Source organism: Schistocerca americana, chromosome 2, assembly GCF_021461395.2.
Source record: "Schistocerca americana isolate TAMUIC-IGC-003095 chromosome 2, iqSchAmer2.1, whole genome shotgun sequence".
Taxonomy (NCBI): Eukaryota; Metazoa; Arthropoda; class Insecta; order Orthoptera; family Acrididae; genus Schistocerca; species Schistocerca americana.
Genome location: NC_060120.1, coordinates 406,528,325 through 406,547,981, shown reverse-complemented (window position 1 = coordinate 406,547,981; position 19,657 = coordinate 406,528,325). Strand labels below are relative to the sequence as shown.

General features: G+C 38.6%; 1 protein-coding gene across 1 annotated transcript in view; it reads left to right on the top strand.

Annotated features, from left to right (window-relative positions):
- The window catches only part of LOC124594054, a 328,962-nt gene that overhangs the window by 122,402 nt on the left and 186,903 nt on the right, over positions 1-19,657 (top strand). The window contains exon 3 of the mRNA XM_047132404.1: positions 14,809-15,095. Within this exon, the coding sequence (XP_046988360.1) occupies positions 14,809-15,095 (287 nt within the window). The remainder of the gene's footprint in view (positions 1-14,808; positions 15,096-19,657) is intronic.

Below are 19,657 nucleotides of genomic sequence, written 5' to 3'. Positions count from 1 at the left end.
GATAGCTTAGGCAGAAATATCTGCAGCAAAATACAGTGCCCGTCATTATAGATCGAGATGAACTAACCATAACACAGGGTGGTTTCCTGCAGGGAACTGAAAGAAAACTGGTGGACACGGAATAGGGAAATTATGTGCGGAAAAGGCGACAGTGCTAATAACGAAAGATACAGAAAATTGCCGCTCCCCGTAAATAATCTCTCTCTGTCCCTCCTCCCATCCCCTCTCTCTCGCTCTCGCTCTATCGTTATTTATCTTGTCCCTTTGTGTGTGTGTTCATACGTTGATTGTTGATTTTTCTATTATTTGTTGTAGTATCACTGTTCGGCTCTGTCGTTTCTTGTGAAAATGTAGTACTTGTAATTCTCAGCAGATAACCAATATATTCTTTTGCAAATTTCAATCATCGAATACTAAAGTATGAGGACGCCAAAGACTTGGCTACATTACTGCAGCGCACGCTACATATGCTCTTTACCATTTCGTCAGGCTTAAATCTGCTCTCTTGTGTGTCACAATACAATACACGTTCGTGGAATTCCTCGTCAGCATATTACCCTTCTCGGCACAATCTTGCCTCACAGAGACGACATTAACGCACTATTCTCTCCATGCATGTCGGAGAAGTCAGCGCCGCTTACAAGATTTAATGGGGGGATTTTCAGCACACGAAGTATACTCCTAACGACGCCCATGAGATACGTTATGACGGAATTAAGAGTATTTAATTTTACCTTAGCGCTTGGTGCAGGCACTAAATAACTCTCAGGAAGGAGCATGGTTCTGGAATATCTCCAGCTCGCAGTCAAGACGGAAGCTTTGCTCCTGCCAAGTGGGGCAGTAGGGAAGAAAACAACTTCAGTAATATTCTTGGCACGCTGTTAAAATCTAGTGACGGGAAATAAAAGAAAAAAGAGTATGACATGATTTTGGCAAACACTCGTTCATAAGTTAAGAATTGATTTTTCATCAATGATATCGAAGGGAGCAGCAGAATGTTGTTGCTATACCTTAAATATGCTAACCATTTTGAATACCGAAACACAAATAAATCATCTTTCGCTTTAGTGATCTGCGCTTAAAAACGTTTATATCTGATGCGTCCTACCAACATAACTTGCGAAAATGATCCTTGGTACTTTATTATGCGATTCACGTAATTAGTCTCCACGATGCAGTATGATGTTAATGATAGACGTGCGGTATCCTCAGGCTAGATAGCAGTCAATCTTAGTGAAACCATTTGTAGCACGGTAAGTTACTTTAATGGAACAAATTTCTCTATACAAGATGATTTAGCTACTCGTGCCGATGGGTTTTTTGAGACGTACAACTCCTTGAAATACCACGCCCAGGTGTTTCATAATCTCTCGCTCGGTATGGGCAAAATATTAGTCCAACAGAAAAAATGAACAGGGGCTTTTTATAGGAAATGTAATGCAGTAAAATTTTTTATTGGGGAACGACAGAGGACGTGGAGTGGATTTATTCAAGAAAAATGAGCAAAACTGACCTTCAGATACGTTTATCTCGAATAACTTGTAAACTGTGGCTTTGGAGACATCCAAATACGAAATAGAACTACATTATATTAATTTATTTCAGTAGAAACAATCCTATCAGAGGAAAAGCCGCCACTGAGCATTATAGCAGAGGTTGAAAATACCACGCAGTTGTAAGGTTCTATTATTTAGTTCACGACCGATTTCGGGCCCTTGTACATGAAGATGGGCTTATGGACTCCACGCTCAGCGCTCGCTGCTAGCACACAGCGTCTTGTACTCGTCCACCACGCGCTCCGAGTCACAGCACTAAGTTACGACACCTGAAGATATGCGTATAAGAGCGCGAAACCGGTCGTGTCACAAATAAAAAAGCCTTACAACTGCAGCGGCATTTTCAACCTCTGGCTATTTCTGTACGTCTAATAGTTTGTATGCATCGAATCAGAGAAAATGAAAATCGTGGTTTTTGAAGGTGATGGAGATTGCATAAAAACAATCTGTACAGAAGTTGTATCACCCTGTAAAATATTTCTGCAGTGATTTACGTTTATTTCAGAAAATGAGCTTCCTGCAAGTGTCCGTCAGACAGTGTAGTCCACTCTTTCAATTGGATATTGAAGCTACCCATCATTCACATGACGTAAAGCTCTTCGCGTCTTGCACTTGTTAGGAAACGTGTGATGGTACGTAATCGATGTTGCCATGCCTACATGACTGTTACAATTTATGTGGAGGAATTACAGTGTTTCCGGATATTCCCGCCATAGACTTCTAAGACTTCTAGAGTGGAGTAAGTACACAATATTTTGAACAGGAAACCATGAGCGGAAACGTACTGTTTCCGTTATACGACGGTTTCAGTTAAGATATGTAACACGTCCATGTTTGCTGAGGGTAACAAGTCTCATAGTTGCTTCTGCTGGTATGTAGCAGCGTAGACAGGAGGGCGTGTACTGTGCCACTTAATGGCCGTCAGGAAACATGATTTCAGCGTGATGTTGCACCACCTCCATCGGACATGCGTTTCGGAGACATGTCAACAGACGATATCGTGAAAGATGGATAGGCCGAGGTGGTACAACGGTGAGGCCACTGAGATTGCCGGATGTAACTCCTGTTGTCTACTTCCTGTGGGATCGTGTGCAAAGTTTAATTTACGAGACTCCTGTAAGGACAAAGGAATATCAGTAAGCACAAGTCCTGGCCGCTACAATAGAAATTGAAGAGACATCTGGTGAGATGGAGAGCGTGTACCAGTCCTTAGGTAAAATGTCTGTAACACCGTTTGCGGTCGCCACATCGAATCGATATTGTAACTCATCTTTGTGTCTGCTTTCGAATTGTTACGTAATAGTAATACTGCGTCATTCCTAATTCAGTTCCTCAAGCAGCAGTGGGCGAGTTAAACACCTGAACTGAAACCCTCCGGACACCGGTTTCTATTCAAATCATTCTGTACCCACCCCCTCTACAAGTCCCAGAAGTTTATAACGGAAATTTCCGAACACCCTATAGAGCCTTGGTACCTGATTAACTTTAATTGCATTGTTGTGTGATTAAAATAATGCACCTATCTGTAGGATCTTGGTTTTTATTTTATGGCCAACATTTGACCACTTTAGTTGATATTCCGAATTAGGTTCCTCGGTTTTTTTGGTCCAACACTTTTTCATTCATTCAGATCGTGTTCGTCTCTTCGCACCCGAAGTCACACTTCACAATCTCTGTTTGTTACTTTTAATTAGTAGTGTGATATGTTTGTGCTGAAGTATTTTGAGCGCGTCTGTCTTGCCACCCAAATCGTCCATCGTAATCTGCCGTTTGATCACGTCTTAGTTGATCTCTAGGATCCATCTAATGCTGCTATAGCTATTCCATAACTTCTACATTATTCTCCTGCTAATTCCGTTTTCTGTCGTCCTCAACGAATGTCCTAGGAAAGTGATCCAACTCATTTCCATTGTATTCGACACTGGTTTTATTTTCCTATAAATTATTTCATTTGAAGCTATTCTCCAACCTCCGTCTTTTTGGTATTTTTTATTTATACATGTTCTGAATATCCTTCCTTCTATATTGAGTGAGCTGTTTAGTGCTAAAGTGTCGTATATGTTATTTGCGTCCGTGTGACTGTTTTGTAGTGTTTCATTTTCCTGGCTACTGAAGGCACTTTTTGTTGTATGTGTTTTTGGTATCATGATGTGTTTTAATCAGTTTGCTTATTATACTGTGTCATGATGTTTTCTTATTCAGGTTGTGCGTTATTATTTGTCCCAAGTATTTAAACTTTTCAACAATTTTTATGTCATATTCACCAGTCCTAATTTTGTTTGCCAGTGATGGTTCCCTAGCATTACAACTTTGTTTCAAAAGATTCTTTAAGGCCAATAATCTGTGCTGTTTCCTGAAATGGTTGTGTTTGTTGTTTGGCTTCTTTAATGTTGTTAGTGAAAAGAGCGAGGTCATCTGCCAATACTAAACAGTTCAGCTTTATGTCATCTTTTTGTGTTCCTACCTTAATGTTCTTTGGATTGTCTTTATACCATTGCCTCATTATGTATTCGAGAGAAGAATTCTAAATAGTGGTGACAGGCTGTCTCTCTACCTTAAACCAGTTTTTACAGAGAATAATTCGGAAAGCTCCCCTCTGAACTTAATTTTTGAATTTATATTTGTTAAGATAAGTTGTATCATTTTAATTCATTCTGGGGGAAGTCGGAAACGTCTAAAATATTTTAACAGTGAGAGATATGTAAAGAATGGTATGCTTTCATAAAATCTGTAATTCTAATTGAGAGAGGCTTGTTTCGTATGCGGTAATAAGCCAAGATTAAGTTCAGAGTAACTATTCGTTTGCCACAGTTTCGCCAAGGTCTGTAGCCTCTTTGGTATTCCCTCATTTCCTTATCCAGTTGTTATTTTATCCTGTTATGTAAAACCTTGGAATAAATCTTGTAGGTACAGCCCTCTATAGTTGACTGGATCACCTTTATCTCCTTTCTTATGAAATGAGTTAATTATAGCTGTGGTCCATTCGTCAGGGAATTTTTCGGTTTCCCTGATTTTTTGTAAAATAATATCTAAGGATATTGTTGCTTTACCAGTCTACTTCCACATTTCCGTAAACACTCGATTTTCACGACACGATTTCTAATTTCTCATTTCTTTAAGAGAAATTTATATTTCTTGTGGTGTGGGTGGGTATATATTTTCTTGTTTGGTTTTTGCAGGGATGCTTGCGTCCATTGTTAAAATCTTGACAGGTTCATCACAGTTCAAGAGCTTGTTAAATGCTTCTGCCGTTATTTTTGCGTTTTCCTTGTTATAACGGGCTATTCTCCCATCTTCATTTCTCAGCAGTAGTATGGGAGGGTTATGGGAGGGTTATAATTATGTAATTGTTTATCAAAGGTTTTCTAGTAGTTTTCTTCAATGGAGCTCAGTAGAGCCTTCTAATATTGCCGATTTGCTTTATGATATTTTGAGATTTTTTCTGATGCTTTTGAGGTTAGTGTCATTTCCTTCCGTTTTGTGTGTTTGAAATTTTGTCTCGGCTTGAAGTCTTTCATCACGAATTTCATTACATTCCGTAGTCTACCATACATGTTTTCCAATTTGATTTACTTGGGCCAATTCTCCAGCTTGTTGTTTTAGAATTGGTATTATTTATTATTGTATTTTGTGTATTTTCCTGATATTTGACATTTTTGATTAATTTATGTGGACATGCTTTCTTTTATCTCCAATAACTCTCTGTCTGTTTTTCCTTGAAGGGATGAATTTGATTTTGATTTTGACCATATAGTTAGCTGAACCCATGTCCATTCCTCGCAGTACTTTAACACATAGAATTTCTTTATGAAAGTTTTTGTCTATACAGACATGGTCCAGCTGCCATTCTGCTCTGGTCCAATCAGAATGTATACATGTCATAAGTTTGCTCGGTTTTCTTTTAAAATATGTAGATTTAGAGATGAATCTAGGTGTTCTATTAGTTCTCTGCACCATTTTTTAATGAATGTAGTTGTAGCATTAGGTGCAACTGATGTAAGAACATGATTAAAGTACATTACCACTGCTACTGTAAGCATATGACTGTCTACATTGGTGGCAACTATATCTAACGAATATAATAAATAATGTGGTTTAAAGTTTTTAATCAGAAATAGCTTAACTATTTCCATCACAAACCACATTACAAAAACAAATAATCCTTGGGTCACCATTTTGTGCGATAATTATTAATTATTTCAGGCAAACAGATCATTGGCCATGTAATGAAGACAAGCAGGCTAACAATTCCTCACACCATGGTAAATAAGTCCAGTGAAACACACGAAATGGCGTCGCCTCGATATATTTACAATTATCCAGTACTGATGCCCTGAAATAATCAACAGTTCGATAGAATGTGACATAAAAGGGAAGTTTGGAAAGCGACCATGTATTGACTTATATTATTTATGTAGGGTTAGGGCTTGATGGAGTGCAGCAGAATGAAAGATGCTGAAAATATCTATTGTATAGCCAAAATCGGTAATTCTGTCCAATAACTTTGCGATTATGACAATTAAAAAAATTATATAAACACCTGTGTTGAGCACCAGCAGATTGAAACATGTGTGGACAGGAGGCCATGTCATGATTTCATGAGACTTCGGAGTTTTAGAGTATATTAACTGGCCTAACTGGTTGAACAAGACATTGATAACGATTGACAGCCGCCTGAAATTAACTGATGAATGCGAATGTCTTGACAGGATCAGTGTTAGGTGTTGACGTACTACATCTAGAATTATTATAACCAACTCAAATTTTAAATCTACAGAACACCTGCAACTACAGACATCATCACCAATAAAAGTCCATATCACCACAAGTCGTATAAATATGCATACTTTAAGTGAATGATCACAAGAATCATAAAATTATCGCTGGAAGAACAATCAATAAAATATGAAATTACGACAGTACAACATATAACACACTAAAAAATTTCGAACCAGGTATAGTACTCAATATGTACCAAGATCACACTATACCTAATGCAGACAGTATACATAAAGATACAGCATTTAAAAATGTGAAAAAACCAAAGCCAAGCTGATACGTGCGCCAACAACATATACAGCCAAAGCAACATATCACACAAAGAAACAAATTGGTATCCTCCTCAGTCCTAAGTTTACAATGTATCAATGGAAATTTTATATCTGTGGTCAGTGCATTGTTATGGGACAAAATAACACAAAATTATAAATTTAAAAGAAAAGTATTTTGATTGACCAAATTTTAGGACATTTTAAAAGTGAATGTTGTATATGTTACAATATACAAGGTGTTAGATGTATAGGTACAGATATATTTATGATTAGTGTCTTAGTACGTATTCACTACAGTGTGTTAGTTATTTTTTCACTGAAGATAACAGTTTTCCACAAGAACATCAGATAATTTACTAATTAATGCTTCCTGCACAATCGTAACAGCACAATGAAGTGGACCACTTCTGTGTGTATAGACTAGACGATTTGCGTCCATGTGTTCAAACTTACATAGTGACCTGCTGTTCAGGAGAAAAGAAACATTATGGTCTGCTTGTGCCGCACGAACTTTGAAGTAATTTCGAGCCTAAAAGCAAACTACTCATTGTAACTATATTCATTAGTCTGCAAATGAGGTAAATACTGATGAAACATTTGTTCAGTACAGTGTCCTCAGTAATCAACAGAAATTTTCAGCATACCATGTACGTGCAGTGCTCAGAAAACTAAGCATTAAACATCTAAAAATTAGGAGAGTAACAATACTGGAACGTGAAAGTATAGGTCGTTGCCGAATATAGACCCAGTGCTTCACCGAAGAAAATATACGATAGACCAGGGTATCTTGACATGTTTCAGCGCATTCAAAACTCATTCGTGTTAAGATTGCTGAAAGCAGTCAGAATGAACCTTTATTTATCAAAGCATGCCGACAAAACGATAAACAGTTTTCTTCAAGCAGACGCCCACTGGGAACATGGAAAAATGAGAGCAAAAGTGATGTACAGAAAGCACATGGCGTAAAATATATGCTGATTAGGACTAAGGAGGTTATAGAACAAGGAAATACAACTCGCATTTCAAACTACCAACAACTTGCAAGCAAAGCTAAGGTCAGTAAAAAGCGTCCTCCCTATGTTTTCTAATCAAGGTGTCTACAAAATTTCCTGTGGTAGATACAATAGCTTTGTAACCAAAATTATAAATCAGTGATAATACCGTACAGGACCAAACTGCTTATGTCATAGGTCCCTAAACTGATAGACTACTTAATCTAACGTAAACTAACCTACGTCATGAACAACACACACACTCATGCCCGAGGGACGACTCGAACCGCCGACAAGGGGAGCCATGCGGACCGTGACAAGACGCCTCAAACCGCGCGGCTACCCAGAGCAGCTACAATAGTTTTTACATTGGACAAACAGAAGGAAGTTTTAGCATCAGATTTTACATTCACTGAAGAAATAAAGTTCAGAGAGTGAACATAATCGAAAACGTTGTGAAAATTGTATATAGGATACGAAAAGATAAAACCGTGAGCATTTTGGAGGAACTATATATTTATAAACACACAAATAGATACCCGAATGACATCCTAATTGAACAAATGAACCTCATACTAAAAAATCATCTGGAAAACTTAATTAACATAATAGAAAAAGAAAAAGGATGAATAGGAGACGTTAAATAGAAAACAATTGAGAGCATTAAGATCCACATCTATATAATGGATAATATCTTTGAACAGATATAACCTATTAGTAAACGTAATGCATCAATGGAACGATCTGTCATCTGACAACCATCAAAAAACAATACGAAATTTCTATGGAAAGTAAATACATGACATACCTTAACAACACAGTACACAAAAGAAATTACGTTCCCAAATGCTATATGGACGTCAATCCATCTAGACGTATGTATAGTAAAAGGCAGAAATCTCTTAGTACTGTTACATAGACGTGAAATAAAATACTTTACAAATGTAATCTCAACAGGAAAATTTGAAAATAACACAAAGTCCGAAACAGGCTTGTCGTAAATCCAGGTGAAAACAACAAGAAATAAACTATTTGCAACTAATTATGTAAAAATAAAAAGATGTCTTCCTACCTGTTTGTAACACAGAAAATTTGTGCCAGACCGGGACTCGAACCCAGATTTCTCGCTGATGGCGAACTTCATCAGTTACATCGTTAAGTTGCTTCATAGGTTGGTGTATTAGCGTTGACAGTACAATGCATCTACGAAGAACTGAGTAACAATCGCAGCCAAGCAACACGGCACACGAACAACGGTCGTTAAAAGATCCTTACCGATAGGAACATGAAAAAATGTTTTGCGACTTGTCAGTGACAGTAGGTTTCTAAACGACAAGAATTTTAACTACCAGGAACCACAGGTATATCTCTACCAGTATTATAAAATGGTGCTAAGATCTTATGGGATCAAACTGCTTAGGTCATCGGTCCCTAAGGTTACACACCACTTAATTTAACTTACGCTATGAATAACATACGCACACCCATGCCCGAGGAAGGACTCGAACCTCCGACGGGGGAAGCCGCGCGGACCGTGATACAATGGACACCCGCTGTTAGGAATGTCACAGAACTCCACTGCCCATGGTGGCATAAAATATGAAAGTCTTCAGTGGGCGAGACAACACAAACTGGATAGTAACTGCGTGGACGAGTGTAGTGTGATTCACAAAGTCGCTATCTTGCCTCTTTTCAAACAACGTTGTAAAATGTGGACCGACGGCTCAATGAAGCGTTTCATCTGCAGTATGTGGAGGCTGATTCTGTGGTCTGTGGGGGTCGTTCCTCGTTCCATGCAGTCATTTAAGGTCCCATGACCATAGATCGGGATTCTTATCTCAAAATCGTTTGGGACCAAGTGCTTCTCTTACTTCTAAATATTCAAGATGAGTATGCTGTTGGCACTCTCGTCTTGTAAGATGACAATAGTCGTTTCTATACGGTAAAGTGTATATATCTATGATGTGACGCCCATGCTGCGGCCCGGTGCACTTCCAGGGTCTCACTAAATCACACAGCCTTTAATCCCACAGGGAATGACTAGGACTCTTTGGAACAGCGGATGAAACCTCACAATCAGCATACACACATTTGGCACCTCTACTCGATGTAATAAGTAATGAGTGGCTTCAGCTGGATGTGGAATACCTAAACATACCTGTACACTCTCTTCCTCCGAAAATTGACGCACTTTTTAAAGTTAGACAGGGTGTTACACAATATGAGTATGTCGTCTGGAGTTAGCAAAAGGTTTTTGTTCTACTGTGTATATTTCCTTCTTCATCAGAATAATTGGATTAACTGGTTTATTCTGAATGTACTAAAATATTTCACTTGTTAATAAACGAGTATCGTTGTACTGTTGCCATGAATATGAATTTGCGACCAGTGAAGCAATGAAGAACATTGAAAAGTGTAGAAAAATCTACGAGGTCAAAAAACAGAAGGATCTAAAAGAATATTTCATCACGCCTACATCGCTACTTGACCAATGCACAAATGCGAAAAACATGGATTTCCTTAAAGTATCCGTGATTGGTGCTACTAGGAAACTTTTTTCTGCGGCCGGAAACCCTCAGCACAGTCAGGAAGTCAATTGTGCGAATTCTTTCGCCAGTTGCAGGACACTTCAATATTACAATACAAGTGATACATTTAATCTTCGATCCATTTTTGCCTACAATAACGGATATTTCTAACCATTCTCTGACTTCTAGCATCTTCCCAGTAGCCTGGAAAAAGGGGCTCATAAAACCTCTACCTAGGAAGGAATCTTCCAAAGAACTTTCTGACTACAGACACATTAGCATTTTATCAACAGTATCTAAGGCTTTAGAATATTTATTTCACTATTAGCTTAGCACTTACTTAACATAGAATAACTTCTTCCATGATTACCAATGTGGTATTCAGGGAAATGGCAGCATGACGACAGCTCTTATTTGAGTGACTGACGAACTCGAACAAGCTATTGACGAACAAGAGGCGACTATCATGTGCTTTTTGGGATTCAGCAAAGCTTCCAACGCTTACTCCACTAGCTGAACATTACAGTCGGAACTTTTAACAAAGAGATCACGATGTAATAACGTAGTACCAGAGATCCCACAAGTATTAATATTGGGCCCATTCTTTTTCTCATTTTACAGCGTGACTCAGCTGCCCCTACCGATTTAATTTTAAGTACCTCGCGGTGTTATATCTGGCTTTCAAAAACCAAGAGTGGAATGTTTATATTCTATCGCTCGATACGTGCATACTAGTGCTCCCACAGAAAAAATGAGCCGGGCATTTTGGTTGGAAACTCAAAGTAGTCAAATTTTGTGCTGACATACGTTTTCGCTGGAGGACACGGCTTTCGATTTATTCAAGAAAATCGTGGAGAAGTGACCATCAAACGCACCTCCACCTTGACACTCATACCCCAGGGTTTCTAGCAAATTGTTCGTGGCACTCGTCCCTTCTAATGTACAAAACTTTCTGAATATACGAGCTATTCTCGATATTCGACCATTTTTGCTCGCTATTGAATGAACTGTTACGCCACCAGTATAGTCGGCTGTTTCGTTAATATTATTTTTTATTATTATTATTTATATTATTATTATTATTTATATTATTGTTATTATTATTTATAATTTAAAAGTGTCCGTAAGGATAATGAAAGAAAAAAGCGAGTGTTGCAAATGTTCCGCTAAAAATAATTACGGTGACAGTTCCATCAAAACCATTTCAAACACAGTATGTTCGTAATCTGAAGGATGTTTTTGTTTATTTTATGCTGTTAAAATTTACAAAATTGTTCGATCTGATTTACAAAACCTAAGTTTAACTATTTGTAAGTGCTCGACTAGGCCCGAGGCATAATAACGCCAGTCAATCAAAAAGTCCAAAATAGATCGAATATGGGAAATAATTCGTGCAATCGCAAATTTACAAACAGTGGTAAAAGGGAGTGCCTTGAAGAAAAGATACTAAAAACCCTGGCTGCTGGATGTGGAAGGAATGCGTTTGAAGGTTACTTTTCTAGGTTTTCCTTGAATCGTTAGGAAGCTACGGCCTCTAGAGAAAAAGTGTCATACTAAGAATATTTAACTACACAACATTTTCAACGAAAAGGTCGTGCTTATTTTTTCTGTAGGACTAATAGTTTGTGCGTAGTGAGCGAGAGAATATGAAAAACTTGCGAGCTGATTTTAAAAGTCAGATACAACATTGCGTTTTGCAAAAAATGACCTCTGTACGGGAAGCTGAATCACAGTGTCCACTGTTATCTCCCATTTCAAATGTCATTTATACGTGCAAACCCATTAAACCTGCACGCAGACACTCAGAACGTAACAGCTTAGTTCCTCTGTCACAATGGGGGCAAAACATAGGTGTGAAGCTTAACCCACCTAAAACACAAGCAATCTTAGTGGCTCACAAAAGACAGTACTCATCGGTTCAAAGAATCTCTTCCAACTTAACCCTGAACAGCACATAAATTACATTTTCTTCTTCTGCAAAGATTCTGGGGATAATTCTGCACCGTCACTTAGGCTGGACTGAACACACAACTGCCGTCCGTAGGAAGGTGTCAGCGTACTTCGTTCACCACAGAAATGTAAAAAAGCATTTCCTCTCGAGATTTAAAAGAAACTCATAGAGTCACTAACATTCCTCATAGAGTCACTAACATTGGGTAAGCCTATTCTCCAAAGACTTTCGTATGAAATCTGACGTCGGTTAGAACTAGCGATGAATACATGTGTGCGATTAATGTCTGATTTACGCTATATTGACCGTATCACTTCTGCCCATGAACAATTATCATGGCTACGTAGCGATAAGCGTAGAGATTATCACATCCGAAGTTTGCCGTAATACCTTCTCAATCACTGCACTCTTTCCTATTTATCTTCAACCTTTACAATACTGTCTGAACAACACACTTGAAATACTCGTTCTGAGCAAAGTAAAATCCCTTGTGTCCCACTACACAACACCCCCACGTTCCCAAAATTATTTTCTGCATCAGAAACCCGACTTTTTAACAACCTCCACAAAACACTACAGAAAGGGAAATCCTTTCAAACTTGAAAAGATAGCCTCTATCACAATAGTTATCTGCTCTGCAGCTCGCTCTCGTGAACCCCCTTTTTCTTTCCTGGCAACCACTATCACTCTCATTTCAGTCTTCATCTCTCTCATTATTCCTTGCACGTCTTCTAGGAAACAAGGCTTCAAAAGTCCTAAACCAATCAATATAATTCTTAATACCACCATTATCTTATTATTATTATTAGTATTGTCGTTATTATTATTATTATTAGTTGTACCTTCTATCAATAATACAGATTAATACTATGTGGTAGGTATGATACAATTAATCAGCATCATTACTAATTCCTAGAATATTTTATCATCACTTTGGTGTTACTTTACTGTCCTTATTGCCAATTATTATATTTATTGTGTTCCTTGCGCCCTTGTTAACAGGAAACATTTCGTCGTTGTTTTACAGATCGGTCTACCAATCTTCAGAAAGAAGTCAATTCTCGTTCACCTCCACTCCTTCATGTGAATGTACTTTTGAGAGATCGAGAAGAGCCTCTTTTGATAAAAAATTCTATATAAATTATTCGTTATAACATAACTCACCTCCATGTTACCACACTAAGTATTATAGCATATACAGACATGCACTACGATCTCTGTCGTGTCATCTATATACGAATTTTCCAGTGTAACGCCTCAGTCCAAGTAGGACACACCTGTTACCTCTCTAACAATGTAAATACGTCTAAATCAAATTAGGGACTGAATCTGTGCTAAAAAACTGGGAACAAATGTTACTCTTTTAAATATACTAATTATAAATTTACTATGGCTGATTTACGCAAAGTTTTTATTTCGACAAAAGAAGGAAGTATTCTAGAAATGCCTACTTATTATTCCAGTTACTTAGGGAAAACAACAATAATTATTTTGTGTCAGTTCTTAATAATTTTTCAATGTACACATATTAGCCACGTACAAGAAGCTATATAATCAGACCATCATTCAATCTATTTCAAATAGTTTACCCCAGTTTCACACGTCGGACTGCCGTGTTCCACCAGCCGTATCACTTAGCACAGCATGACACCAGTTGATTAATGCTTAACACTTAGAAACTGAGTGTACCAATACATGTGGTGACATCTCCATTCGTAACTTCTGGCGGTTACTGAAAATATTTTAGGCTTAATTCATCTCAAGAAAAATTCTTTTACAAATTGTATAAAAAGCCAAAAAGTACTTTGGATTTTTATTTCATTCGTTGAGTTGATTATACCCTACGAATATTTCCGCGACATACTATTGTGTTCTCGCATGGTGGTTTCGTTTACGCTCTAAATAAAGGATAGTAATTTAACTTTAATCTGAAATTTAAAGATCATGGAGATCATGGCAGATTCTGACTTTTGGTTTATTGTATTGCTTGAAATTAGATGCACAGCTGGAGTGTAGCAATAATGTTGGCTTATATGAAAATATAAGAACTTCTGTGACTCAAATTTCATCTTGTGATAGTTTGGTGCTCAATGTACACCTACACATTTAGCTCTCAAAAATGATTCTTCGAATTTAGTAGGTACATTTACTAGGGATGTTAGACTTCTTTCTTCACCTGTTTTTTCAGTATCACTTTTATATAATTTCTGTCATTGTGTCTTGTTCGTCGAACGATACTTTTTGGTAGAACGAAAACAAAAACTTTACTAACTGGTGTTAATCTGGTAAAAAGTATATAGTGTCCTCCTCGTAGGAACCGAATCATTCGTAATTCACTTATTTAGGTACAGGTTCCCTTAGACAGTAACTCTGCTCTCCCTACACGGTTCCTGAAAAATGTATTATCGACAGCTTCGGGTATAATCTTCGTCTTTTATTTCCATGCGTACTGCCACCAGTCACTAAAGCGCTATCTCAGTTGCTGCTGGATGCAGAAGCAACAGAGCTATCACATGCCTCGTTTGCTGCCTGTTCTTCCTAACAACTTTTCGTACTGTGTTGTACCTATTCATTCACCTTCTATACCTCTCGGTATTAAATATGGTCACAGTTTGTAGTCTTCCGGGTTCCAAGCAATACATGAATCTACATATGTATTACTTGAAGAATGAAAGGTACACGGCGAAATCGTATTTACACACCTGATTATATGTAATTCCTGTATCACAGGTCCTACTGCGAGCGTGTGTTCCGCGACTGCCGCCTGCAGACGTGCTACGTGCAGTCTCCCGCCTACCCAGGCGTCTACCCCAGGGGGCTCCACTGCCGCTACCAGCTCAACACCAGGCAGCCTTTCATCAAACTCTACATCGAGAACGAGGAATTCAACATCGACGGACAACGATGCGAAAACATCATGATGTGTCCTATGAGACCGATCTCTTCCGGACAAGAAAATTGTCCCTACGACTACATCAAAATCTACGATGGCAAGGACGAATCCTCGCCTGTCATAGGTAAGTAAGTGTTTCGATTATTATTGAGCTATATTTGCTACATACTCTGTTCTGAAACAGCACATGTTTGTATCTACAGTCGCAGTTTGCTTATTTTGTCTGCTGACTAAATATTTCGATACACAGTACCAACTTCAGACCATCCCCTGAGCACCAGTCGTCACGCTTGCTTCCCAAGTAGTTGTGTCAGATATTATTTATAGTGCTGAACCTTACTCACTAGTGGCAGACCATACTGATCCTACAGATCCCATTTACCTTAGATAAGGATAGAACCTGAAGTCTCTAGGAAAATGTCCTTACATCTCGTTCAACTTATTTCGCCAAATTTTTGAATAAAGAATTGTGAAACACTTTTACTGCAGACTGAGCTATGAAATAAACACGTTTGTCAGATGAGAGGGCAAAAGCAAAACCAAATAAACTGTGAGGTTTCTCACTTTAGAATCTGTTGTTGTTGTTGTGGTCTTCAGTCCTGAGACTGGTTTGATGCAGCTCTCCATGCTACTCTATCCTGCGCAAGCTTCTTCATCTCCCAGTACCTACTGCAACCCACATCATTCTGAATCTGCTTAGTGTATTCATCTCTTGGTCTTTCTCTACGATTTTTACCCTCCACGCTGCCCTCCAATGCTAAATTTGTGATCCCTTGATGCCTCACAACATGTCCTACCAACCGATCCCTTCTTCTAGTCAAGTTGTGCCACAAACTTCTCTTCTCCCCAATCCTATTCAATACCTCCTCATTAGTTACGTGATCTACCCACCATATCTTCAGCATTCTTCTGTAGCACCACATTTCGAAAGCTTCTATTCTCTTCTTGTCCAAACTAGTTATCGTCCATGTTTCACTTCCATACATGGCTACACTCCATACAAATATTTTCAGAAACGACTTCCTGACACTTAAATCTATACTCGATGTTAACAAATTTCTCTTCTTCAGAAACGATTTCCTTGCCATTGCCAGTCTGCATTTTATATCCTCTCTACTTCGACCATCATCAGTTATTTTACTTCCTAAATAGCAAAATTCCTTTACTACTTTAAGTGTCTCATTTCCTAATCTAATTCCCTCAGCATCACCCGATTTAATTTGACTACATTGCATTATCCTTGTTTTGCCTTTGTTGATGTTCATCTTATATCCTCCTTGCAAGACACTGTCCATTCCATTCAACTGCTATTCCAAGTCCTTTGCTGTCTCTGTCAGAGTTACAATGTCATCGGCGAACCTCAAAGTTTTTACTTCTTCTCCATGAATTTTAATACCTACTCCGAATTTTTCTTTTGTTTCCTTTACTGCTTGCTCAATATACAGATTGAATAACATCGGGGACAGGCTACAACCCTATGTCACTCCTTTCCCAACCACTGCTTCCCTTTCATGCCCCTCGACTCTTATAACTGCCATCTGGTTTCTGTACAAATTGTAAATAGCCTTTCGCTCCCTGTATTTTACCCCTGCCACCTTCAGAATTTGAAAGAGAGTATTCCAGTTAACATTGTCAAAAGCTTTCTCTAAGTCTACAAATGCTAGAAACGTATGTTTGCCTTTTCTTAATCTTTCTTCTAAGACAAGTCGTAAGGTTAGTATTGCCTCACGTCTTCCAACATTTCTACGGAATCCAAACTGATCTTCCCCGAGGTCCGCTTCTACTAGTTTTTCCATTCGTCTGTAAAGAACTCGCGTTAGTATTTTGCAGCTGTGACTTATTAAACTGATAGTTCGGTAATTTTCACATCTGTCAATTCCTGGTTTCTTTGGGATTGGAATTATTATATTCTTCTTGAAGTCTGAGGGTATTTCGCCTGTCTCATACATCTTGCTCACCAGATGGTAGAGTTTTGTCATGACTGGCTCTCCCAAGGCCATCAGTAGTTCTAATGGAATGTTGTCTATTCCCGGGGCCTTGTTTCGACTCAGGTCTTTCAGTGCTCTGTCAAACTCTTCACGCAGTATCTTATCTCCCATTTCGTCTTCATCTACATCCTCTTCCATTTCCATAATATTGTCCTCAAGTACATCGCCCTTGTATAAACCCTCTATATACTCCTTCCACCTTTCTTCCTTCCCTTCGTTGCTTAGAACTGGGTTGCCATCTGAGCTCTTGATATTCATACAAGTGGTTCTCTTCTCTCCAAAGGTCTCTTTAATTTTCCTGTAGGCAGTATCTATCTTACCCCTAGTGAGACAAGCCTCTACATTCTTACATTTGTCCTCTAGCCATCCCTGCTTAGCCATTTTGTACTTCCTGCCGATCTCATTTTTGAGACGTTTGTATCCCTTTTTGCCTGCTTCATTTACTGCATTTTTATATTTTCTCCTTTCATCAATTAAATTCAATATTTCTTCTGTTACCAAGGATTTCTATAAGCCCTCGTCTTCTTACCTACTTGATCGTCTGCTGCCTTCACTACTTCATTCCTCAGAGCTGCCCATTCTTCTTCTACTGTATTTCTTTCCCCCATTCCTGTCAATTGTTCCCTTATGCTTTCCCTCAAACTCTCTATAACCTCTGGTTCTTTCAGTTTATCCAGGTCCCATCTCCTTAAATTCCCACCTTCTTGCAGTTTCTTCAGTTTCAATCTGCAGTTCATAACCAATAGATTGTGGTCAGAATCCATATCTGCCCCTGGAAATGTCTTACAATTTAAAACCTGGTTCCTAAATCTCTATCTTACCATTATATAATCTATCAGATACCTTTTAGTATCTTCAGGATTCTTCCAGGTATACAACCTTCTTAGAATCTGTATGGGAATATATTATTTGTATAATCCTTAATTTCAAATTAATTTGGCTGCGAATAATCAACATTCCCGGCTAGCGGAGCTTTAAAATGAGTAACAGCACCTAAAGAGTAGTAGAAATTTTCAAGATAAGTGCGCTCTTTATTCCTCTAGGAGCTAAATCGGTAATCACATAGTCCTCAGGACAAAACGATTTGTAAATTCATGGGCATAGGTCTGCTTAAAATCGGCTCAGTCATCACAACATTTTTACATTGAGCTCAAGAAGACATCATGTAAAGAAGTTCGCTTTACATTACTGGAAAACAATTCGCCTATGCGTCAAACGTATAGTCTTTTCTTGCAGTGGTATGTAAAGAAATAGCTCGATAACTTCATCAAACAAGGGTTTCATGCACAATTTCAAGATTCTAAATGTTTTCCATATCACTTAAACCTTGATAGATTACAGTGAAGGCCACGCCTGATAAATAACGCACATACCCTTCTGTCCAGCCACCATCGTTCACGTTGGATGAGACTTCAGAGGAAATAAAGTTACTGATAAAATGGTAAATCGTTCCTAAAACAATCCTGAAATTAGTTTCCTAAATCTGAGGGAATTATTATTTTATATTCATGTGTCATAAGCTGGCATGGGAGACTAATAATTCTTAATGGCATACACCTATCTAACATGTTTTAATTTGTCGCTTCTCCCTCGCACCGTCTCTTCTCAAAGAGTAAACATTGTTTACTATGTGACATGAGAGTACAAAGCGCCTCTGTATCTCGTGGTCAGTGCATAGTATATAACGACAGCCATTAAGTCCGTTCCCGTCCCACTGGAGAGTCCAAGAAACAAATGCATGTGCAGGTCAGCATATTCTCAAGGGTCCAAAACGGCGAGAGCAACGCCAGAGGGAGACAGAGTTTCATGAGCCAAGGTCGTGTGCCAAGCTCCAGGTTATAAGCACTGCAGGTCCTTCAACTAGTTCCTTCAACTAGTCCCACAGTCACCAGGAACCAGTCGCATGAAGTTTCCTTCTGGCCAGGTCGTACTTAATTTAAGCCGTTGGCATCTAAGCCACCTATCTAATTGAGCAATACTACAATGCTTGAACTAGCACGACGTTGCGAAGTTGTCAGAATTCTATGCGGGTGTCGGAGCGGTGGTGCCACGTGGTGTTAAAAAATGAAATTCTCTGGATATTCTCGAAATTGTGGAGAAACTGAAGCTCCAAAAAGTAAATCACCAGTACATGCGCAGTGGTAAATTCAGATGTGGACCTTGACTGAAACGTTCATTGACTGCTCAAAGTTGTACCGATTTGTAAATTTTGCAAATCTCTGTGAATAATTATTAACTCTAAGGAATAAACGCCATGCATTGTTCGAGCAACCAGTTAAGAAAGTCACGGGTCTAATTCAACACACAATAACTTCGAATAAAGAGCAGATACCGCTGAGGCAAGTATATTTTTCAACAAATCAACACAGCAAATGTGTCTCATACCTCCCTACATCATGTCAGGTGTTTAAAATCAGTCAAGTTCAACATCAATGCAATTAGAGAGGGCTTCCCGCAAAATGAATTATCTACATGGAGGCACCCAGAATTTGTCACACAACGTCGTACTAGGTAGGGTCACTTCCAACAGCACACCCGAACACAGCGTGGCACCATACAGTAATAGGGTGATTCAGCTACCCTTACCGGTAGGTTTCATGTATGCCACTACAACTTCAAAACCCACGTGCGAGATATTCATATTTTCTCGCTTCCTGCCTCCAAAATATTAGTCCTACAGAAAAAGTGAACCGCACTT